Below are 25,431 nucleotides of genomic sequence, written 5' to 3' on the forward strand. Positions count from 1 at the left end.
CGTTTCCATGAAAAAGAGCTTCCCATCTACAGAAACCAACATGTAAGGGAGACTAGGCTAGAACCTATGGTATGCTAGTTTTCTATGTGCAGGAATTTTTTTAAATGTATCTCTGAGAGAGAGATTTAATTACACAAGTCACACCTGCAGTCTAAAATGATATACCTGAGACATAGGTTTACTAACCCAGTGAAAGTCAAATTATTCATTCTGTAACTGAAACTCCCCATGTTTTTCTCCTACCTGAAAAAGCCAGCACAGGGGTCCCTTGATTTGGACTGTAGTCATGGGAAGACGGAGAGGGGATCCAACCTACATTGCTACCTTATCAAACTGCCCAACGCAACCAAAGCTACTATTAGCCATAGAGGGGAAAACTTAGATAAAATTTTTGAGCTCACAAATTTTCGTCTTTGTGGGATATACATGCTTCAAGGAAGAATAAGCCAGAGAATCAGCACAGGGGGAATGGGCTAATAATCCTGCCTCTGCACCACAACCCCAATTTCTGTCCCACAGTTGCTTTGTGGGGAATTCCATCACAGAACTCCTACATAAGACCTAGCTTGGTTCTAAGAATGAAGCAGGAAAACAATCATAGCTGCAAGCTTCATGCCCACTCAATCCTACACATGCCTTCTCAGAAGTAGCATTGAGTTCAAGGAGACTCACTCTCAAGTAAGTGCGTCTAGGATTCAAAGGACCTTTACTGCAGTACTGGCCTAGTGTAGAAAACATGAGCCCAGACTTGTCAGACTAGTTAAGTCTGTAGTGTAACAATGCTGCAAACCTATAATTTTAATTTATTTATTTTTTGAAGGGCATATAAACATTCAGACTAAAAGCTGGAGAATTTGTTTGCCTTGCATGCTTCCTGGTCTAAATTGCAGACCTAATCTGACTAGATTAAAAACTATTTATATAAACAACAACAAATCACAGAGCAAGAAGTCAAAAGAGAGATCCCACATAAAAGCTCATCTGTACATAAGTACCAGGTGTTTAGTAGGAATGAAAAGAACTGCAAAATTAGGATTTGTTAGAGAAAGTAGGTCTTGGATACACATGTCAGCAGGAGGGAGAGCTATCCTAAATATGTTTACTTGGAAGTAAGTCCTACCAATTTCAATGGAACTTGCTAAAGGGTGCTTAGGATTGCAACTTTACGAACAGCTTTTTATGAATGAAAGTGTTACCCCAACCCCATCCCAAGTGATGGCACAAAACTCCTGACTTTTCAGTGTGAACTGACAGACACCATCACACCTCCCTCTGCTGCAAATACAAATACAATCCTTTTGCAGCCTGTATTTTTTTTTTAAAGAAGCAAGACTTGGGCATACAGTGAAGCTAGAAAACAGATGATCTTATCACCACATGCCTAACTCAGCTCATAGTTGAACCAAATCTGAGGATCAATTCACACCTAACTCCTTCAGTCTTGGAAGACTATGGTGTCACGCTCTGAATGGTGGTTCTGGAACAGAGTGTCCTCTCCAGTGCATGAAGCCTGGGTAAAGCAGGTATGGAGGATAGGCTGTTACCCAGGCAGCAAATCCCCCCTCTCTACGTCGCTGAAATGGTCCAATGGAAAGGCAGAGGCCAATACGATTGGTTCCAGCGGCGTCGCAGGAGTTGCCAGAACGTGACTGTGTTCAGCCATGAACTGCCTCAGGGACTCCGGCTCCGGATTTAGCCTCAAGGTTGACTCCTGAAGCCTTTTCCATAACTGGATGTAGCCACAAGGCAGTGGAGGTTTGGGATCAGAGTTTTCCTTCTCTCAGATGAGCTGCCTTCCCAGGCTGATGAGTCCCATCTACCCAGTGGCTGTTTAGTCGCCTCTTACGACAAGTACAGCCAAACTGAGGGCCTATTCTTATCCCCAGCCCCCAGGGGAACTACCTAACTACCTCCCTACATAGTTATAAGTTATACACCTAACTACCTCCCTACATAGTTATAAGTCCTGCATAGGAAAAACTGTGTATGTATTCACATACAATAAATGCAAATATACAAGTGCCCCATGTACACATAATGGGAAATGACAATTGTTAGCACCAACATTCAGGAGCACCTAGGACCAGTTTACATAATACATTTACTAGTGCATGTGTCCATTCTATCATTCTTGGGCATTCGCAGAACTGTGATCTTCTGGGGAATTTAGAGAGTGAATCAGCAGTACTGTACTATACAGGTATTCCAGCAACAATTTCTACAGTCTTGGCAATAGTTTTCTGAGCAGCTATTATCAGAAGAATCACTGCAAGTGTTATCTGTGTCCAACCAGTTTACACAACATGTTTCTTCATGCAACAATGAATTCATGGAGAACATGGCCAAAAATGCAAAGCAACTTCTTATTTTTTACAAGTACTAACTTGGGCACTAGAACTGGTTTCCTGACCAGGCCTGCCTCATCAGACTTTTCAACACAATCTCTGCCTTTTGGTCACAGTGTTTACAATGTAGCAGCTCAATCCTCCATGGACAAAAACAATATATTCCTCAATATATTTTAAGAGATCTCTCTTAAAGGGATATATTAAAGACACTCAACTTTAAAACGCTGTACGGAGGATACTTTCCCTCCTCACCTCTTAGTCTCAATCTTCCTACTTCTGTAAATTCACTGCTACCGAATTTTCTGTTCATTGCTTTCATATACAGTACCAGACACACAAAGAGTGCCTGTTGAAACAGCTTCACTCCCCCCCCCCTCCCCAAAACCCTAGTCATTTTCCTATTTGGTTGCTGGACAAGAAAGAAGTGGGTGGGGTTGCAGACACACAAAGAGGAAGAGAAGAGAGAGAGAAACATCAACAGACAGCAAAGCACAAAAGCACTGGGGGAGGAAGACAAAGACAGATAACACAAATCTCTGAACTCAGTCTGGGAACAGGAGGAGGAATAAACCCATGGAAAGGCCCAGGATATACTGGGTATAGTAACATTTCTCCAAGGAAGAGGGTGCAAAATCTGAAAGATAACCAGACAGAACAAAACAGAGATAACTTTTCTCCCACCATCACCAGCAGCAGAGACACAGAGGAGATGAACACCACAGCAGACTCCACAGTAGATGGGTGCGAGTGATCATGACCCCATCATCCCAACCTGATCTGGAGAAAAGCTACAGCTTTAGTTACCTAGGAGTAAGGTCCATTGACTATAACTGGGCTTACTTCTGAGTTGACATGCACAGGATTGCAGTGTTAATAATCCCCCCCCCCAACCTGGTGTTCTTTTAAGAAGACCTCAGGGACGCTTTGTCCCATTCCTCATCCACTACCAGGGATGGGTCAGTGTTTCAGCCTCAGCCTCTTGCAATGCAAATGCAGCCTGCTTGCAAATGCACCCAGCAGCTGTGTACATGCAAAAATGCCTGCCCATCCTCATCTGTGGAGCAGCTGGCTGGTGCGGGGGGGGGGGGGGAGGGGAGAGAAAGAGCGCACCAAGGCTGCAATTCTATCCACACTGTCTTGGGAGTAAGCCCCATTGATTATAATGGCATAGGATTGGGCTCTAAGGGCTCGATCCTCTCCACACTTTCCTGGGAGTAAGCCCCATTGACTCTAATGGGACTTACTTCTGAGTAGACATGCATAGGCTGGGGCTCTAGAGCAGCAATCCTCCACGCTTTCCTGGGAGTAAGCCCCACTGACTATAGTGGGACTTACTTCCGAGTAGACACGCCTTGTCATGTGCTCCAAGTTTACAAAGGGGGGGAACTAAACTTAAAAAGAGTTTAAGAAACGGGGAGGGACAGGGGCTTCCTCCCCACGGAGCGGCTGTCCCTCTGTTGATGGGTCGGCCAAATGAATGGGCACCGGGCAGGGAAAAGGGTGGCTCACCATGATCCCGCACAGCACGGAGTCCGCTTCTCCTCTGCGCCCAGGAGGCCGGGGCTGGCTCGCTCCCTCTGCCAGGAGGAGGAGGAGATGCAGGAGGAGGAAGCAGCAGCCCAGGGCCGCCTACGGGGCCACCTCCCGTGTGGCGCGCGCGCCAAGCCAAGGTCCGAGGCAGCCTCCAGCCGAGATTGCGAGCGCAGCAGCCGCCACGGCCCGGAAACAGGCCCTTCGCAGGGCTCCTCCGAGGAGCTGGGGAAGCCCCTCGGCCCTGCGCTCGCAGCGCCCTCTGCTGCGCACCGCGGGGCCCTGCCGCCGCCAGCGCTGCGGAACCCTGGCACTCTCGCAGCCCCAGCCTACTCAGAAGTAAGGCCCATGACAGTCGGTGGGGCTTACTCCCAGGGAAGTGTGGACAGGAGTGGGCCCTCAGCCTCTCGTGACCCGCGGAAGGCAGGGAGAGGAGCCCTTACATGGGGAACAAACCCTGACCCAAGAAGGGCCTGCTGTGGCTCGTTGTGGCAGATAATGTGGCGCACTGTGGGCTGCTCCAGGCATAAGAACAGAAGAACAGCCCCACTGGATCAGGCCATAGGCCCATCTAGTCCAGCTTCCTGTATCTCACAGCGGCCCACCAAATGCCCCAGGGAGCACACCAGATAACAAGAGACCTCATCCTGCTGCCCTCCCTTGCATCTGGCATTCTGACATAACCCATTTCTAAAATCAGGAGGTTGCACACACACATCATGGCTTGTAACCTGTAATGGATTTTTCTTCCAGAAACTTGTCCAATCACCTTTTAAAGGCATCCGGGCCAGATGCCGTCACCACATCCTGTGGCAAGGAGTTCCACAGACCAACCACACGCTGAGTAAAGAAATATTTTCTTTTGTCTGTTCTAACTCTCCCAGCACTCAATTTTAGTGGATGTCCCCTGGTTCTGGTGTTATGTGAGAGTATAAAGAGCATCTCTCTATTCACTCTGTCCATCCCCTGCATAATTTTGTATGTCTCAATCATGTCCCCCCTCAGGCGCCTCTTTTCTAGGCTGAAGAGGCCCAAACGCCATAGCTTTTCCTCATAAGGAAGGTGCCCCAGCCCCGTAATCGTCTTAGTCGCTCCCTTTTGCACCTTTTCCATTTCCACTATGTCTTTTTTGAGATGTGGCGACCAGAACTGGACGCAATACTCCAGGTGTGGCCTTACCATCGATTTGTATAACGGCATTATAATATTAGCCGTTTTGTTCTCAATACCTTTTCTAATGATCCCAAGCATAGAATTGGCCTTTACCGCCGCCGCACATTGAGTTGACACTTTCATCGACCTATCCACCACCACCCCAAGATCTCTCTCCTGATCTGTCACAGACAGCTCAGAACCCATCAACCTATGTGTAAAGTTTTGATTTTTTGCCCCAATGTGCATGACTTTACACTTACTGACATTGAAGCGCATCTGCCATTTTGCTGCCCATTCTGCCAGTCTGGAGAGATCCTTCTGGAGCTCCTCACAATCACTTCTGGTCTTCACCACTCGGAAAAGTTTGGTGTCATCTGCAAACTTAGCCACCTCACTGCTCACCCCTGTCTCCAGGTCATTTATGAAGAGGTTGAAAAGCACCGGTCCCAGGACAGATCCTTGGGGCACACCGCTTTTCACCTCTCTCCATTGTGAAAATTGCCCATTGACACCCACTCTCTGTTTCCTGGTCTTCAACCAGTTTTCAATCCATGAGAGGACCTGCCCTTAGTATCCTTTGGTGAGGGACCATGTCGAATGCCTTCTGAAAGTCCAGATATATAATGTCTACTGCAGGGGTGCTCAATAGGTAGATCACGAGGCAAAATGAGTAGATCGCGGAGTGCCAACCCCCCCTTCAGGTGCCTCTGGGAGGAAACGCCGGGAGTAAGGCCCATTGTACTCAATGGGGCTTACTCCCAGGTAAGTGTGGCTAGGATTGCAGACTCACAGCCTAATCCTAGGCATGTCTACTCAGGAGTAAGTCCTGTTATACTCAGTGGGGCTCAAGGTACACCAACATACATTGTACACATAAATGTTATATGTTATGATGGCGCGAACATTGTAAAAAAAACTCTGGTAGATCTCCGGGCCTTGCTGGGTTTCAAAGTAGCTCTTGAGCCAAAAAAGTGTGAGCACACCTGGTCTACTGGTTCTCCCGCATCCACATGCCTGTTGATCTTTTCATTATATAAGGTTTGTGAGGCAAGACTTACCCTTACAGAAGCCATGCTGATTCTCCCTCAGCAAGGCCTGTTTGTCTATGTGTTTTGAGATTCTATCTTTGATGAGGCATTCCACCATCTTACCCGGTATAGATGTGAGGCTGACTGACCTGTAGTTTCCTGGGTCCCCCCTCTTTCCCTTTTTAAAGATCGGTGTGACATTTGCTATCCTCCACTCTTCTGGCACTGTGGCCGTTCTGAGGGACAAGTTGCATATTTTAGTCAAGAGATCAGCAACTTCATTCTTCAATTCATTAATAACTCTTGGGTGGATGCCATCAGGGCCCAGTGACTTATTTATCTTTAATTTATCAATTAAATTATGCAAGGAGGCTCAAGCCTGCCCAAGCTTGTGCCCCCAGAGATATGTGCTTGGGTTCAAGTGGCTACAGTCCCAGCCACACTTTCCTGGGAGTAAAGCCCCATTGACTATAATGGGACTTACTTCTGAGTAGACATGCATAGGGTCTCAGGCTCTGCAAGTGACTGTACATGGAAATAGTAGCTCTTTCAGCCCAATCCTATGCCTGCCTACTCAGAAGCAAGTCCCACTGTAGTCAGTGGGGCTTACTCCCAGGAAAGTGTGAATAGGATTGCAGTTTTTGTTAGGGTTTGCTGCAATAGACTCAAGGGGCCCAATGCTATCTGACTTTCCAGCACTGGTGCAACCACAGTGTAGCCGTGAGGTCAGGGAACAAACTTTCCCTTACCTTGAGAAGGCTTCCATGACAATCTTCCCCCCCCCCCCCACTGCACCCCATTGGGACTGGAAAGTTGGATAGGATTGGGCCCTAACACAGCTGTCATTCTACGTTTGCCTAGAAGCAGCAACAGCTATTTCAAAATTACCACCACTGGAATGATCCAGCAAAGCTTGTTCTTCAAGTCTATCTGGTTCCTGGCTATTATGTAGCACATTTCAAAGAGCTTGTGTGATAGACTTCCTGTGTTTGTTTTTATATAGTAGGCTTGCTATTCAATTTGACCAATTCCATGGCCATTGTAAGCAATGCAAGCATACGTGTTTAGATACTAGGGAAGGGAAATGGTTGTATGGAGCTGAGGCTTCCTTCTACAACACTTCCCATCTGAAGTAGGCTGTGATTCCAGATGTTGTGTGCACAGGGGTAGCCCATCCATGAAGCTAACTGATGCAATTACTTCAGGTAGCTGATGGGGGGGGGCATCTGCCATTGGTCCTTCCACTCCCTAGATTGGAAAAAGAAGAGGGGGACAGAGAGAAAGAGAAAGTGCAGAAAACAGGAGAGTCCTGAGCTGGAACACTGGAGTGTGGGAGCAGCATATCACCAGGTATGGGGGGCTTCATTTGGCAAGCAGCTCCTGCTGTGTTTAGCAAACCTGATAGTAATGCTGCTGGACAGCTGCTACCAGTGTGGCAATACTGAGTCACATGGGCCAATTTCATCTGACCTTGTTAGCCTGTGCACAACAGAATGGAACCATTTCTGTGGTTTGCTTAAACCAAAGCCATCTGAAACTAAGGCCCAGAAAACAAAAGTTTCAAGGCCTACTCAGCCTACCACTCTAGTTGATTAAACAATGAAAAAAATCATTTGATAATTCAAGCCATGCTTTCTCTCACACCACAATGCTGGTATTTAAATTGGCAGGCAGGAAATTTTGATAACACTGGTATAAACAACAGCAGCCACTTCCTCTGCAACCTGGTAGCACCTAATTATCCAAATTATATATGTTTTCAGGAATGCATCCTGTTCCACGTACAGGGTCAGCTAAACAGGTAAAACTATTGCCTCTCAGTGTGGATGAGATGGTGGTATTGGAAGAAGGGATTTTTTAGGTGGTGGAAACTGATTGGCAGGATATTTAGGAGGGACAAAGGGAGATACTACTTCACAGCATACAATTAGTCTGTGGAATTTGTTTTCACAGGATGTGGTGATGGCCACTACCTTGGATAGCTTTAAAAAGAGATTGGAGAAATTCATGAAGGACAGGTCTATCAATGGCTACCAGCCATAGTGGCTATGCCCAACCTCCAGGTTTAGTGGCAGTATGCCTCTGAATACCTATTGGAGGAGAGCAATGGTGGGAGAGAAGTATGCATTTCTGTCCTGCTGGTGGGCCACTAAGGGAAACAAAATGCTGGAATCAAAGGGCCTTTGGCTTGGTCCATCGAGGCCTTTCTTATGCCCTAGGAAGTTGGATGCAAAGGCATTACTGATGTCAACATGGAAAATGAAAATGTTGTAGTGTCAAAAGCTCTAAGCATGCAGAAGCTAAATAATGTTATGCAGTGTACAATTATTTCTTTTTCATAAGATGAACATTTAAAGCTGCAATCCAAAATGAGCTTACTAGGAAGTAAGCCCCACTGAAGTCTTTGGGAACTACTTCTAACAATCCAATCCAATCCTACCCCCTTCCACCACTGGTGCAGCTATGCAAAAAAAGGTATGCACTGTAGGGGGGTAGGGAAGGAGATTTAAAAACCCTTTCCCCTCCATAAACCTCCAGTCCCGCAATTGGTCTCCTGAGTGTGAGGAAGAGGGGTTGGGGAAGCAGCTATGGGAGAAGATAGGATTTAGTGTGCACCATCACCACCAAATCTACCCCCTCCCACAGCCTCTCCACCCCCTCGTTCCTCCCACCTCCCCATTTTTGTCCCAATTCCGTCATCCCCCCACTGCCTTCCTCACTGGCTTTACCTACTCCAGCAGGTGCCCAGTTGGTTCAGTGACACACAGAGAAGGCTCCAGCCTTCCCAGAAGTGATCCTGCAGCAAGCTACTCAGTGCATTACTGGAGCACACTTTACAGCTGCTTTTCAGTAGCCAATGATGGTGGGAACACTATGAGTCCCACCAATGCGAAGAACCCATATGATTGGGCTGTATGTAAACTTGTGTAGGACTGGGCTGCACAACAGAAAGGGGGTTGTTTATTCTAATAAGGAAAATTATGTCTCAGATACTTAAATTCTATTACTACTCACCACTTTTATTCTCCCTATGGAGACAAAGAAAGCAAGAACATAAAGCAGTGGTTCCCAAACTTTTTGGCATTGGAACCCACTTTTAAAAATGACACTCCATTGGTACATACCTGGCTTTACGAGACCAGCAATTGTAATCCAAAAGGAGTGCCAGCATGAAAGGGTTGCAAATGTGCTGTAAAGCATCTCCTCTGAAGTTCGCTGGGCCAGTGCAAAGACACGCCAGCCCATCGAAGCCAGATCCAGCCTCTGCGCCAACTGGAGAAGGTAGGTCCGCTCTGGCTGATCTTGGCCAGCATGGGGGCCTGGGGGGGGGGTTGAGCAGAGAGGAGTTGTTTCGGGCCGGGGAGAGTGGGCAGTAAGCAGGCACATGGGCAGGTAGGCAGAGAGTGGGATCCAGCACTTATGTAATATTGGGAGACATCAAACTAAGCCTAAACCATCAACTTACCTCACAGGGTTATTGTGAGGAACAGAAACAAACTCAGCAAAGGACCAGATGGGAATTCCACAGTCTGGGGACTGCAACCAAAGGGGCCTTGTCACAGATCCTTCCTCCACCTGAATCTCTGAAGGTGGGAAAGCATGAAGAAGGGCCTCAAATGTTGAGTAAAGAGGATGAGCCAATTCATATATAGGTGGAGCCTATTTATCCACGTTAGTTCCGTGACTCGGTGCAAATAACAAAAAACGTGTTGTGCTAAATTCCATGGTTACACAAACTGACTGCAGCCTGACACTTCTGGATGGAAGGAAACTAAGGCAGCTGTTATCAATTCCCTCCGCTCCATACTCAGCCCTCCCCATTGCCAGCTGCCTGGCTTCTAGCACATGGGATGCTGATCTTTCAAGAGTCCAGCCATATGCTTTTCTACTCAGAAGTAAGTGCCATTGTAGTCAATGGGGCTTACTCCTAGGAAAGTGTGGAGAGGATTGTAGGCTATATCTCATGCTTTGCTTGCTGGGAAGGCTTGCTTGGGTCGGTGATTGCCTGCACCATGGGGGGGCTGCTTTTGTCGGTGATTACCTGCACCATCTCAGTGGGGGGAAATTTGGCAAACACTCCCTGGGTTTTTTAAAGCAATACCCTCTGTTGCTACCACACCTGCCCCTGTGTGAGTGAGTGCTCCATCTTGCTGCACATGTTCTGGCTACAGAGATTTTCAACCCCCCCCTTCCCCATTTCAGCCTCTGCTGGCTCAGGGGTTCCAGGAGTGTTACTGTTCCTTTGCAAGGGGAACCTCTTCCATGGCTCCAGGGCTATTTCCCTGCCTGGGCAAGGCAGAGCCTTTTTGCAGTGTTTTGGGCTGCCTGGAAATGGAGCAAGACACCAGCGCAGGGCAAAGGTGTGTGTGACTTTCGGTTCCCCCAAATCTGCAGATAAAAAAATCCATGGATAAATAGGCTGCACCTGTATTCCCAATGTCTCAGCCATGGTTAAGCAACCAATACTTAATCATGATTATAGCCAGTAACAGGAATTCATGTTCTAAAAAGGAGGAACAAACACTTTTAGATATCCTGGTTCAAACTATTAACAATGAGAACAAACACCTCAGCTTGTGTCTGAAAGCACACTGGTAACCAGTAGAGATGACACAAAATAGTTATTTTGCCAAGGGGTGTGACTGTATTGCTTCGAGAGGACATCCCGCACCTCCCCTTTGAGTTCCTGGTGCCTCCCTAAAGAGCCGTGCTGCACAGTTTGTATAACACTGCCCTATACAATGTATGAGTTTGTAGCCCTAACGGGGAGTCATGGCCAAAGGCTCAGTAGCTCAAGGGACAAGCCAGTCAAAAAGGTTTGGGAACCACTGCAGTAACCCAATCTAGGTGTGACTTATGACACAATCCTAAAACCACTACTGCTGGCAGCAGTGCAAAGAATTGTGGTGCCAGCACCAGTTGAAGGCCTGTGCCTGCCGGAGCAGGTAGGCTCTCTGCAGGTCTGGAGAGGGTTAGGGGGATGGCAGGGAGGGGCTGTATCAGGATGGGGGGAGGGTGGATCAGACCCAGGAGGGGGGTGGGAGTGGCAGGGCCAATTCCCACGGAGACTTTAGTTAGGATTAGACTGTAAGGCATGTGTAAAAGGGGCATACCTGGAAAACCAGCTGAAGGTTTACAAAGGCACTCCTGGACTCAGCCACTACTTGGCCACCCCAGAGTAAGGTCAGATCCAGGTTTATCCCCAAACTGTGAAACAGATCTTTCGTGGAAAGTGCTCTTACCCCATCGAAAACAATCTGTGCCACCAAAACTGGGTTGGCTCCCCTTCTGACCAGAAACATCTCTGTCGTCTGGATTCTCAGTTTATTAGTCCACGTCCTGTGTGTCACTGAGCTCAGACACCAGTTCAGGTCCTCACAGTAATAGTAATAGACTTCTAGCATTTGAGCAAGTGTTATACCCCTGCTAATTGGACAATACCCCTGCTAACTGGGCAAGAGGCACTTCTTCAAGTGGGTGCTCCTCTTTTTTTAGCAGGGGGAGAGTAACTGGCCCATCTCACCCCAGCACTGTCTGTTCTAGTGGCAGTCTGCTGGTATTCATTTGCATCTTTTTAGATTGTGAGCCCTTTTGGGACAGGGAGCCATTTAGTTATCTGATTTTTCTCTGTAAACCGCTTTGTGAACTTTTAGTTGAAAAGTGGTATATAAATACTGTTAATAATAATAATAATAACCTTTTTTATTACATTGGCTGCTTTTGGTTATGTTGCTCTATCTATGGATCCCTCACTTTATACCTTGCTGTGGGTTATTGTTTGCCTTGTCAGTTTCAAGACAGTACACTGTTTTAGATTACCAATGCTGTATTGCAGTGGTTCTCAAACTTGTAGCAACAGGGTCCACTTTTCCGAATGAGAATCTGTCTGGACCCACCGGAAGTGATGTCATGGCCAGAAGTGACATCATCAAGCAGGAAAATTTTTAACAATCCTAGGCTGCAATCCTATCCACACTTAACCAGAAAGAAGTCCCATTTACTATCATTGTTAAAAGCTCATACATAGTAACTGGTTCAAAGTACAAATCTGTAACATTTCCCCAAATGCAGCCACATACCATGGTATATACTAAAAATAAAATATTGAAATGAATGGGGACCCACCTGAAATTGGTTCATGACCCACCTAGAGGGTTCTGACCCACATTTTGAGAAACACTGCTATCATGTTAGGAATTCTTAGAGGAACAAGAATGTGTTGGCTTGATACCATCAAAAAAATACAAGATGAAGGTCCAACAACTGAAAGAGTCAGTGATGGCAGGGTAGTATGGAGAGCTCTTGCCTATAAAGTCACCAAGAGTCAAGAACACAGCTGAATGGATAAAACTAAAACATTGTGTAATGAACAGTATGGGACCAGGTCATCTTAAGAACTGCCTTGTATACGCATGTGACTGTACTAAAGCCTTATGATTAACTTTACAGGAACTGATCTCCAGTCTGCTGTTAACCCACACCCAATTGATCGCTATCAGAGTCAGAGCTATTTTGGTGGTTACTCTACAGTTATGGCATTCTTCGCCTTGGGAAATCTGCAAAGCCCCTTCTCGTCCCACGTTTTGGTGGGCTCTGAAAACATTGCTGTTCCATAAGGTATTTTATGACTGTTTTCACTATTGTTGGCACTTGCATTAGATGGGCAGCCCAATCCTAACCCATACTGAAACAGGAAGGCAGGCTGGCCTTCCTTGTATCCAGAGCAAGGATGAGGCCACCTTACCCCAGTTAATTCATTCCCCTTACCCCAGGTAATGTGTTAGCAGCCCCAATGGAGCTACTTGAATCTGCACTACCTAAAGAGGTGGTGCAGATCTGAGCATCTCAGAGCTGTGCCAGGTCACCCAGGAGTGGGGTCAGGATCTGGCCTAAGTGCCAGCTCCTAGGCCCACTCACCCCCATTCCAGTCTGCCCATGGCCAGGGATTGAACCATACCACAAGTTATGCTGAGCCATGTGCAACTTTCCAATGACTATAAAATCAATGTTTCTGATTTTCCATTAGTGTTTTGAAATATTACCTAAGAAAACAAGTGATGTGCGAATATGATGCTTCAGTGCTTCCTCACAATAGTATCTATTATGTATATGCTGATGAAGCAAAGCTTCTTGTAATGAACCGTCAGCAAATGAGCTTTTAAGTGAAAGAGTTTTGTGAGTCTTCAGAATATGATCAATATGACCCAACCAGACTCCGGATCATCTTTCAAAACTGTCAGCAGGAAGAAAGTTCTTAAATGTTTGGCCTTTAAATTCTTCATCAAATTTACTGGCGTTTGTGAGTCTCAGCTTCCATGCTCACATGACTAGGTGTTCTCATATATGCACACAAATCTCTATGATAAAGACTTTTTTTTAACTGCGCACTTAACAGTGTACAGAATCGTTCATAGAATTCTCTTAGGAAATTTCCTTCTACAGGAGTCTATCAGGTAAGCACAGAAACAAGATTACTGCCTTCTTTGCAGATTTAATATCCCTCCTCCTCTCTTTCTCTGTCTCAGATCGGTTTGGAATTTGATAGTAACAAATAATAGCATTGCGCTTAATTCAGACAAAATTAAGGTTTTGGGGGTTCCATAGACTTTAGCAGGAGGCAGTTCAGGTGCAATTAATGGTCTAATTGGACTAAAAGGGGTTGCAATTATTAAATATTAGCTGAATCACAACCATTGTATGCTTATAAAAATCTTCGTGGATTTGGAATGAAAAGCCTGACAAGTACTGTACATAATCAGCAATGGCAACTAAATTTCACTGCTAGGAAAGCAGAGAAGGTACACCTTTTAGGCATCTGTTGGATTCCAAGGTGTACATTTGTTTTGATAAGTTTGCCTTTCCTCCTTTTATTCCAAGAACCGAGGACACAGCTACCGAAGGAGAAATGGAAAAGCCGAAGGATTCAATCACCAGCACCTTTAAAGACAAAGGCGTCACAACTTTAGCAGGGAAGCTTAAACATTTGGCCCTGAATACTCCGTTGCAGTTTAGTGGTCAGGCCCTTAGGGCCCGTCCACAGAGTGCTGCTCGCTTTGGTGGCCTCAGCCATCACTCCTTCTCCCGACACAACCCCCATCCTCACCGCGTGACTCATATCCAAAGTAAGCCCTTAAAGTTGAGGCCCATGGCATGCCAAAAGCCACTTCTTTCCTTACGGGAAGGGCAGATTCAGCCATGATAAGCAGAAGAATTTGTGCAGTGTTGTAGCACAGTAATGCTGGTTAGAACCGCAGCATAAAGCAGGATATTTGGGAGTCCAACTGATTTACTTTAAAATTTGCCATTATACCACTGTTTGCGGAAACTATGTGATTTTACAGTTTGTTTCTTTGCTGTGGCTTACCTGTGGATGCTTTTTCGTCTTTTGCAGGTTTGAATGGTATTCCTGTTTGCATAGTCAATGACGAGTGGTCCGAGCAGACCATTCTTTGTCCTCATCCAATGATCAAAAGTCACCTGCATACTTCTGTTTTGGGGGTTCTTGGGGTGCAAATGCCCATTGGCGATCCACAGCCTTTTCCAGTCCCCACGCTATCAGTAGGTTAGTACAGTTATCCCTTGTTATACAAGCAATGGCTTTATGAGATTTTACTGTAATGAGGTGTACAAATTCAAACCCATAAATTCACGTTGCAGGCATAATTTCAATTATACGAGTTTTTCTGTCAAAAAATGCTGCTGGGAACTCACATTGGCACTTGCTTCTCATGCTTCTTGTATCTTCAGGTGCACCAGCATAGGTTTCCAGCGAGCACAGCACATCTTCTCTTGCAACACCACATATTGCAAGTACTATTGGTCTATTGTTAACCTCTGCTAACTGAGTAAGAGGCACTTTTTCAAGTGGGTGCTCCTCTTTTTTTTAGCAGGGGAAGAGTAACTGGCCCACCTCACCCCAGCAGTGACTTTTCTAGTGGCTACCTGCTGGTGTTCTTTTGCATCTTTTTAGATTGTGAGCCCTATTGGTACAGGGAGCCATTAGTTATTTGATTTTTCTCTGTAAACCGCTTTGTGAACTTTTTGTTGAAAAGCGGTATATAAATACTGTTAATAATAATAATAATAATAATTGTGCATATACCAGGAAGCTGCATCTTTCTCTGAGATTAACAAGGTTTCACGTAGTTTCATTGTACTTTTTGGTAATTACATAAATAGTAGGGAGGGAATTTGTTTTCCATATTATTATATCTAGCTGCTGATGCTGCACGGGCAGGTAGACCTGAGCTCTGCATTGGGAAGCCCAGTAGACCTAGGTTCCAAAGACTTTTTCAGCTGTTGCCACCCTCACCCTGCCCTGTTTTGCCTCCTCACCCCTGTGCCTCCTCACCCCTGTTCTGCCCACTTCCCTACTGTGTTTCATTTCCTCCTCTCCCCCTTTGGAAAGGGAAACAAAAGAAACTTTGTACCACCTGATAAAATGCCTCCTGGAGGCCCTGATTTGAACCAATATGAGCATACAACCTCCTAAGAAGAGAGGAGGCCTTGCACAGTCCTTGTAGGTATATGAAGTAAGACTTCTGTGATTTGTAATCCTACCCCTGGTCAGTGGTTTTATACTGCCATGTGGCACACCACCATCAGGAAGTTCAGCTAGTCTCATATGAGAGCTACTATCACCTGCAATCTATCCTAATATACACAGATGATGCCATTAAATAATATCATGATGAAGTTTGCCTCTTGGGGAAAATGATCTTTTGGGCTGTCTCACAAAATCTCAGTTGTCTGTTTTTTGTTTTTGGCTCTGAATTATTTCTGAAACAGCCAAACCATTCACTGATTTATTTTACTGTGAAACTACTTTGTGATATACTCCTGTTGAAAAGTGGCATATAAATATTCTTAATAATAATACTGCCAAAGGTTCAACAATTATTTGAAGTGTTTACTTTCTGCAGAGGTTTAGAGGACAGTATTCCAGAAAGAAAGCTATGTAATGTAAATTCTACTTGTTCAAAACAGACACATCAGGGAGAAGGCTAGGAAAGAACTCTCTCAGATTGTCAGTTCTGAATGTAGTTTTGTCATGTGTCATTTTGCCTCAAATGCTGTTTCACTCATTACATAGAAGCAAACTCAGGAGTCCTACTGCATGTATGCTCAGCAAGGTGCTGCCAAACCTGGCTCCCAAATTCTTATATTTACAGTACAGATATTTACTAAAATGAATTCAGTTTGTAGGTGTATGCAGTGAAGTATGTACATTCTGATTCATTTAGTAAAGACACCTGGGGAAACTCTGCAGATAAATCCATGCTCTGCATCTGAGCTGGGGTGTTTTTTTCTTGTTCCTCTCTCACATTTGTAGTTTACCATCTTCAGACTTCTTCTCTCTCCCAAAGGCTCTTCGCCAGATGCCTGGAGAGAAGAACTAAAGGAGCTTGCTGCAAGAGTAAGAGCTGCCTCCTCCACCGAGACAGAGAAAAAGCAGACTGTAAGTAAGAGAATGGGGACATTGTGATTTTGAAACATGATGGGACTGCTGCAGCCCTGGGAACGAAAGTGATAAGTGTGAAGGAAAACTATTTATGCAGATAAAAGAAAAACGGCGCTTACCTTTTTTTATTGTGTAACTGTCAGTTCCATCCTATAACATTCCCTGTCACCCACCATTCCACACAAGCCACATTGTTTATGGCATGGATGAGCCAGCCCTGTGTATAACATACACAGTATAATACATACTTTATTTCTACTGATGTGAATTCTGTATGAGAACGTGACCAGGATCTGGAACTAAAGTTTCAAAATCTAAGCATCCTGAAAATTTAAAGATGGAAGCATATCTGTCTTGCTTATTATCCAAAATTATTCTCTGTTAAATATTTTTGTTAGACTCCATACAGAGACCAACCACACAACAAAATTATGTATTGTTATAGGGTTGCTAATTTTGTAACTGCCCCAGATATCAGAATTATAGAATACATACAAAGATGAACTGTGTGTGTGATCATTAGAGATGCTTGGGTTGAAAAGAAAAGAAAAAAGAGGACAAGACACTGGTAATGTTTGGTTGCAACCAAACTTGGAATAATGAGCCAAAAATGGAGAAAACTTTGAAGAAAGTTTGTATACCTGCCACAGCTCCAAGGAATGCTGTAGAAACTCATGCTTAGGAATACCAAATTCAAGACCGCTGTGATTAATGGTCTGGATGTCAGCTCTGTGTCGTTTTATCCCCTCTGCTATTGATCACCAGTAGATGGCCCACAAATTTCAGCCATGAATACAATACCTGGATATCAATTATAACCAGCTTCTGTGTAATCTTTTGAAAGCATGCAGAAAGTAAACTTCTTTGAAACAGAAATATTCATTCACAAAAGATCCTTGAGAAATGGATCCTTCTTGTATTGGCGAAGTGAGTCTGGGTTTATTTATGCTCAGATAGAATACCCCAACAGCAATCTCCCCTTTCTCAGTTCTGGACCTCTCTACCTGATCATCTCATCTTTCTATCTGAAGAGAGAAAAATCTCAGAGAGAAACACAGTACTCAGAAGAAACAAGACGTCTCATTCCACCTTCCTTCCAAGCCACAACTCACCATTCATCTAGTCGAATGAACCAGAACAATGGCAAGAAAAAAGGAAAAGCTGCAACTTTGCCTTTCCAGGACCAAGAATTGATAGGAAGCTCTGCATACATAATAGGGCAATTGTTTAATTGTTTATTGTTTCTTCCACCCCATCCCATCCCTACTGCTAACTGATGGAAATGATTTAGGGCACAATCCTAACCAGGTCTACTCAGAAGTAAGTCCTATTTTGATCAATGGGGCTTACTTTCAGGAAAGTGTGGTTAGGATTGCAGCCTAAAATTGGGATATATTTCAGACTGGGATATAGTTTAGGATGGAAAGGCCAGGAAATTCATAGGAGAAATAAGAATATTAAGGCTGAAATTGTGAAGAGTTTAATTCCATGAAACTCTTTGAGGCTTTCTTCCAAATAGATGTGTTGGTGTGCACTGTAAGCATCTGTTCAGAATGGCTTATAAATTCAGATTAAAATATATCAGACTGCAATGGGAAAGTAGGTCTGATGTTTAAACTATAGAAATACTACTTTTGGAACAATGGAATGGGGTATTAATTGATTATTGTGCTGTTATGGGACATGTATGTACATGCCCAAATATCTGATTCTGCATTGTTACAAAATAGTTACATTTAATGTGTTTTGGTGAAGTGGCACTAAAGTTGATGTCAGAGATGGGAAGTAATCTCGGAGAGTAAAATCTGCAACAGTTTCTCAGAAGCGCACTGGAGTTTTCTACACAGAAAAGATGAGTTCTGATTCCATATTACTGCTTCCGTGGTCATTGCTTTTGTTCCAATATGACAACACAGGAGATTTATATGGTGATTTCTGGGCTATACCATTTCAGACTCGGACAGCAGGTGGGGAATTGCATGTTTGAATTCTCCTGCATATACTGAAATAAACTCTTCCTGTTCATACAAAGCTCACAGGGGAGAAGGGTTCTAGCTAACATTCTCATTGTCATTCTAGGTTTGTATGTGCATAAACGTTTTTATTGGGGGAGGAGCATTCCACTATGCAGTCCCTCCCTCTACAGTCTGAAAAACTAAAGCCCAACAAAACTGTTTGCACCATCTGACTAATAGCCCAATCCTACCTATGCCTACTCAGAATCAGGTCCCATTAAGCGCATTGGGACATACTCCTGGATAATTGCAGCCTAAATCAAATATGTGTATGTGGCAAAGTGTGTGAATAATTTCATACTTCTCATGGCATACATGAGGATTTATTCCCAAACTTCACCTTTTGCAATTAAAAAGAAACAGACATTCCCAGGGCCTTCTCTGGACTGTATGAGCATCAGCCTAAAACAAACTTGCACAATAGCTCTGCTTGGAAACTCATCCTGGCTTTAATGCCTGCCAGCGGTTGCAAAAACAGAGCCGGGCATCAAGCCCAGCTAGGCCATAGTGCAGTGGTTCAGCGAGACACAGGTTGTGCATGCCTGGTTCATCTTCTGTCATCTTTCTGACATGCAGTGGGGAGCACATTTGATCATTTTCAGGTCATTTTGCAGTAAGTCTAAAGTGAAGACATATAAGGTCAGAAGCGATGTGTATATTATTTATTCCTCTAAAAGTGGAGAGATTCCATCAATTGAGCAAAGTTAGCTAGGACAAAGTCCACAACTGTCTGAAAAGTATCTAGATAAGCCAGGTACCGGTGTGTACATACCCTCTTGCCCCTTTGTTTGCTGTATTTCAGTGTCACTCTGACTTGGTCATGCTGACACCTTACTGTATTCTTTTGTCAACAGATTTTGGAACTGCTATCTCAGATCTTACAGACAGACTCCTTGACAGCTATCCAGCAATGGCTCCTTGCAGCTGGTCAGAGGGGTGAGGAAAACAGGGGAGCCCTTGCAAGGGGCTAGGGTTGTTTGTTAGCCAAACTGACCCTGTTTCTCCAGCTTTTTGCCTTTTTCTCAGGGGGACAGGTGGCAAAGGTTAATCTCAGGCCACAACTCAGGCCAGTACCAAATTCCTCCCTTCCATTTTTCAAGAGTGGGAAATCTGTTGAGAACACCAGGCCCCCATCCAGTGATATCACAAGGCCTCACCTCAGAAATCTCAGGGTTTTTTTTGATGTATCTTACCTGGCAGCCCTACCAGGGACAAACAGCTGAGGCTGCCACTTTTGTTCTGATCCTTTACACCTTGGTTGTTGTAATCAACTGTCATCCCCCATTACACTCTTTACATCATTCTTGTTAAGTAGTTTCTGTGTAGTGCATTGGGACACCAGTACATGAAGTACTAATGACATACATTTGAAATAATGTCTCTAAGCATAGAGATGGAAGGCTTAGATTTTTGGATGCATTGCATGGCAACAAACCAGGTATGTAACCAAGTGTGCACTTGACAGGGAGCCACAGTCAATCTCAGCTTTCTGGTTAGTGTAAATGTATGATGCACATATATCTGTCTCAGTTGCACATTATGTTTTTATATATACATCTAAAAATGCAGTATGAGTATCCAGGGAAGGTGCTGTCATTAAGTGGAAGAGGACCTGCTTCCCAGGTTCAATCCTTACCATCTTCAGGTGAGGGCAGAGAAAAATTCCTGCCTGAAACCTTCTTCTGGGCCATGTCAATAACACTGCGCTAGATGGACCAATGAGCTGACTTGGTATAAGGCAGCTTCCTATCATTTGTAATTCCTGTGGTTTGCAAAGTGATAGCTGAGTGGGTATAATAAGTCATCCGATAATACTTCTTATATATGAAGTTCCAGGCAGAAGAAAGGAATGAAGTTAAGATGAATCCATTTATTTTACATTAAAACAGTGCCGGTTAGGACTTTTGATTCATGAAGTTCTTTATTTCCTTGTCTCGCTACAGAACAGAATCTTGTTCTGGAATTATTACAGATTGCAACTGCCAACCTGCACCTTGATCCCCAGAACTTGACCACAAGCATAAAAGAGAGAGTTCCATCACAGTCATCTCCAAATGCCACAGGCATTGCCTTCAGGCAACAAACTCTTGAGAGAAATCCAACCAGGTACTTTCCTTAAAATCCTTTACAGTTTACAGAAAATAACATATTGTTGATTCTGAAGCTTGAAGATCACAATGCAAAAAGATAACTCTTGCATGGACAAATTGTTTTATATTAGAGCAACCTTTACAAATGTTCTTGGGACATTGAGAGAATAATTCTAGCATAAGAAGCAGCCATGACATTTGCCCCCACCTATGGTACCTGCACACAAGCACTACCAAATCAGCATAGGACTGGACCATGGAGAAGTCATTCTCATGCATTTGTAGAAAGAGATGAATTGTCTCCCATTCAAGTGGTATAGTTGGCAGTCATAATGGAAGCCTGAGTTTTGAACCAGAAGTATACCAGGGACTCAGGGCCCCATCCTGAATGTGGCATGCCAGCACATAGTATCACAGATGTGCCATAAGCCCCAGTACCGGGCGGAGGACAGATGACTGCTGCCTAGAGCTCCAGGAGAGCACCGGGCGGTGGAGAGATAAGTGGGAGCATGGGGAGAGGTGTTCTGGGGCTGGGGGAGGGAGGGGAGAAGGTATGGTGAGGGAAGGAGCAGGGCGGGAAGGGGGCAGGACCAGTGGAGCCCTTCTCCACCAGATCCGAAGCCCCACATCGGATCACCTGGCCCAACACGGGACTCCCTTACTCTTTGCCAGCTATATATATTGCAAGGCTACTTTCCTTACCAGAGGAAGGGGACAAATGTCCCCTTCCCCCGAGGAGCTGGTGGCAGCCGCCTAGTACGCTGAGGATGCTGCGGCAGCCATTTTGGCACCTCGGCAGCCCTGCGTGCCGGTCAGCTCAGGATTGGGCTGCTCATCTCATTGAAGGACTTATTTGGGTGCCAGGAGCCCTGTGTTTGAATGGGAGATGAGCAATAAAAACGCTTGGAGACTGGAGTTCGAGTGATTGAACAGCTAGAGACTCATTGGCACCACCATTGCTCCTGCTGGAATGAGAATTCTGTGACCAATTAAAGAACTCTGTCCATTATTATTAGTAGAGAGCAGAAGTAGATGACTGTATAATTAATATTGCCTGGCCTTTATTTTCATGACTGATACGTTGCTCAAAATGCAAGAGGGAGAAAAATGTTTTAATTGTGTCAGTACTGGCTTATTTTATTACAGACTATTGGTAACAAGACAAAAACAAGAACCTATCCCCAAGGAAGATAAGCCAGGTAAAAATATTGCTCAAAATGCCATACCTTTAATGCTGTCTTTCAAACAATTTCCAGTGGTTGCTGTAGGAGCATCTTAACAATCAGCCCTGTCCAGTCATTTAATTAGGAAAGCAACTTCTGTACATGTTGCAGATGGTGCCGTTGTGGCCTATCTAGAGTGGAAATGAGGCGAGGAAAACTATAGCACCCAGTTTCTAAAATGTGCTATGCATACCTTATCTGAAAGAATAAGGTTCAAGTGTATTCCGCCTGATGATTTGGACAGGTTACTTGAAAGTGTGAGATCATAGTACATTCTGGACCTTATTCCATACTTGGACTTGATTTGTGGCACACGTGCCCCGAAGTTTTGCTGCTCCTATTTCCGAAGCATGGTCCAAACATAGTAACTGTGTACAAGAGCATTAGAACCTCAAATCCATCTTCTGAAATGTTTTCAGTCGTTTGTGGCTTATTTATTATTGATAGTTTGGATGATTGATTTCCGCTGGTTGGTTTTAACATTGTATTATATATATACTTTCTTTTGTTATATATTATATATTTTATAATTTTTTATATGGTATGTATTTTAATATTACTATAAGCCATCTTGGGTGCCCTTTGGGAGAAAAGTGGGATATAAATTGAGAACGTGAATTGCCCACCCATACCTTCAGGCCTGTTTTTGCAGCCAATTTGGCCTTTTCAGCCACACTAGACGCTGTTCCAGAACCACCTTTCAGAGCGCGATACCATAGTCTTTCGAGACTGAAGGTTGCCAACATGCTAGAAATCTGAATTTTTCAAATGCACACTAGGATTCTGGGGTTTGATTTTGTGCATGTGCAGTAAGATGATGGAGTTGCATAAAACCTGGTTGTATATTTCTCATATGTTCAAAGTGGAACTGCAATCTTTCCACTTTGTTCGTTCATGTAAATGTCAGTGAGATTTATTGTTAGAAAATGGATCACAGAAGTGTAACTGAGATTTCTAAAGAGGAACAAGTCGTAACTGGAGATTAAGTGAAGTCATGCTTTAAGTGAGCCACATCCAAAAAAGGAGTGATGCTGGCACTTCCTCAAAAGCTTCGGGGTTATCAAAGCAATCTTTGGCTTGAACAGATTTCTGTTTGCTTTTTCTTGCTTGGCACTGTGTTTGGTCAGGATCAGCAAAGACTGTCTTTATAGGCTATGCCAGTATTTCAAAGTTCTAGTGGAGAAAGCAAATCAGCAAGATAGGCCCTCATCGAAAAGAGAAACGTGGACACTTTATGTATCCCACAGAATTGGGAGGCGTTTCTGATCTATAGTCTTTATTACATTCCTTGTGAATATATATTTAAACAACTAGAAGAGAGGGTTGCCTGACCATAAGGACATAAGAAAAATCCAGCTGGATCAGGTCAAAAGCCCATCTATTCCAGCCTCCCATATCTCTCAGTGGCCCACCAGATGCCTCAGGGAACACACAAGACAACATGAGACCTGTATCCTGGTGCCCTCCCTCGCTTCCCTCTATCCTTATGCTGAGTTTCCCATTAAACTTCAGACCTCACACCCGGAAAGTGCGCTTTGCTCCCTCCTTGCACAACTTTTAAGTTTAAAGGACCACATGCTCCTTCCACATGAAGGAAATAACTGAACCATCTCCTTTCTGTTTCAGCACATGTTGGCACTGCAGAGATTCTCAAGTTTCATTCATCCCAGAATGAAAAGCAAAATCATCTGGATCAAACCAATTAGAAAGACATTTTCCTCCTGACATCACTATGAATTATCTTCCAGCTACTCTGTTTCTCTCTGGCTATTCAGCAAAACGAATGAAAAAAATATACTACATTAGCAACTAACATCTGGTATCTTAAGATCTTGTAACTTGTGTTGAGACACTGCAAAATTCAAGGGAGTAATGTTTCAGGATTTTCTTAAGGGGACTCTGTGCAATTCTGAAATTGTTGAAAAGATCAGTCCCACTATGTTTCAATGATGCACAATCCAAAAGAGCGACACCTAGATGGCATATAGCAGAGGCAACTTTGGTGCCATGGTCCTTATTGTAAGATGACTTGGAGTTTAGAGAGCAGACCCTGATAGCATTTCACTTTTCTATGGTAACAGCCAGGTAGTATGTTGAGTATGTAGTCATTTAGGTGTGTGTCTGAGTTCATTACACCAATTGTAGTATGATTATTAACACTGCTACTGTATGATGTATTGATGGGCTCTTACAAGGGATATATGAGCTTGAATGCATGAACATACCTTCCAGCAAAGGTCTACTATGTGTGATGAAGGGGGTCCACCTATCCTTAGATAACTGTGGTTAGGTACATGGCAAAAATACTATATTAGCAACTAACTGGGGAGAAGTTCTGCAGCATATGGAGGATTGCTTTAAGAACAGAAAGAAACATGGAAGCCTGGAGAGAAAAATCAGAGAGTTTGACAAGTCCTAGCAAAAGAAATTGTAAAGCAGAGACAACTTCTTTTCATCTAGAACATCCAGGTCTAAGGGGCTGATCAGATGTAGGAAGTTCATGTAAGGCCTAATTTCGACTATAAAGAGCCCTGCTGGATCAGGCCAAAGGCCCATCTAGTCCAGCACCCTGTTTCTCACAGTGGCTCACCAGCTGCCTCTCAGAAACCCATTAGTAGGAGAGAGAGGAACACTTCTGCCCCGCCATTGCGTCTCTGCAAAGGGTATTCAGACGTACACTGTCACCAAACCAGAGCTATTGCACGGCCGTCAAGATTAGCTGCTATTGACAGGCCTGTCCTCCATAGATTTGCAGTCTTGGGGATAGGGTTGGTCACAGTCTGGAAAAGGATCAAATATGCCATGCTAGCACCAAGGAAGAGTAACTGTTTCTGGGACCACTGAGGGAGAGGGTTAGTTGTGTTTGTCTGGAACAAAAATATATATGCTACCAGCACCAGATAGTTGGGGGAAAAATTAGTTTATTTTTGACTTTTTGTTATTTTCAGTAATAATATGTGTTGTCTTTGTTTGGGTCCCATCAGTAAGTTCCTGCCCTTATCCTGGAAGTGAAACCTGCACTGCCCGTCTGTAGCACTATCCACAACACCCACTGCCAGGAGTCCCAAAGTTACTCAGAGCCCAATCCTGAGCTTGCACTGCCAGAGCTCCACTGGCAGTGAATGTTGCAAACATGCTATAACGCACATTCATGGCCCTCAGTGCTGGTCCTGCACCAGTGCTAGCTCAGCGCCAGTGCATCACCAGTGCTCCATGGCTCAGCGATCATGTGGTCCGCTGGGTGGTGGAGAGGTGAGTGGAGGCGTGGGGCGAAGCAGGGAGAAGGCATTATGGTGGGAGGGATGGGGCAGGAGGGAGGTGAGTCCAGTGGGAGCTCCACTCCACTGGATCCCGTGCCTCCATGTCAAGTCGCTGGACTGACACAGATGCTCCATTGCGGGGCTACCTGTCTTTTCCAGGGGAAGGGGACAAAGGTCCCCTTCCCCAAGGAATCGCCAGCAGCTGCCCTGTCATGCGCAGGATGCTGCAGCAGCCATTTCAGTACCCATGGCAGTTCTGGCACAACTGACAGCTCAGGATTGGGCTGCTTGTTGGTAATGACTGAAACAGAGGCAGCATC

The 25,431-nt window shown here is 44.6% G+C and overlaps 2 protein-coding genes across 2 annotated transcripts in view; one reads left to right on the plus strand and one right to left on the minus strand.

Annotated features, from left to right (window-relative positions):
• Window positions 1-4,069, minus strand: part of SGPL1 (sphingosine-1-phosphate lyase 1) — a 49,333-nt gene extending 45,264 nt beyond the window's left edge. The window contains exon 1 of the mRNA XM_066621943.1: window positions 3,858-4,069. Coding sequence (XP_066478040.1) covers window positions 3,858-3,860 — 3 coding nt within the window. The 5' untranslated portion in view covers window positions 3,861-4,069. The remainder of the gene's footprint in view (window positions 1-3,857) is intronic.
• Window positions 4,070-13,967: 9,898 nt separating this feature from the next.
• On the plus strand, window positions 13,968-23,557 carry TBATA (thymus, brain and testes associated). The gene is made up of 8 exons (XM_066618806.1): window positions 13,968-14,184; window positions 14,454-14,624; window positions 16,429-16,520; window positions 17,555-17,728; window positions 19,393-19,474; window positions 20,482-20,644; window positions 21,775-21,827; window positions 23,478-23,557. Exons 1-8 carry the CDS (start codon window positions 13,968-13,970, stop codon window positions 23,555-23,557), a joined length of 1,032 nt encoding a protein of 343 aa, XP_066474903.1.
• Window positions 23,558-25,431: the final 1,874 nt, after the last annotated feature.

Source organism: Tiliqua scincoides, chromosome 3 (genome assembly GCF_035046505.1).
Source record: "Tiliqua scincoides isolate rTilSci1 chromosome 3, rTilSci1.hap2, whole genome shotgun sequence".
In the NCBI taxonomy this organism is placed as follows: Eukaryota; Metazoa; Chordata; class Lepidosauria; order Squamata; family Scincidae; genus Tiliqua; species Tiliqua scincoides.

Bases quoted from the DNA above. Each gene is read 5' to 3' on its own strand.
- TBATA (XM_066618806.1), top strand. From the start codon at position 13,968: ATGGAAAAGCCGAAGGATTCAATCACCAGCACCTTTAAAGACAAAGGC. The intron at 17,729-19,392 runs GCATACATAATA...TTTTGTCAACAG, and splicing joins AAGAATTGATAGGAAGCTCT to ATTTTGGAACTGCTATCTCA. The intron at 19,475-20,481 runs GTGAGGAAAACA...GTCTCGCTACAG, and splicing joins CCTTGCAGCTGGTCAGAGGG to AACAGAATCTTGTTCTGGAA.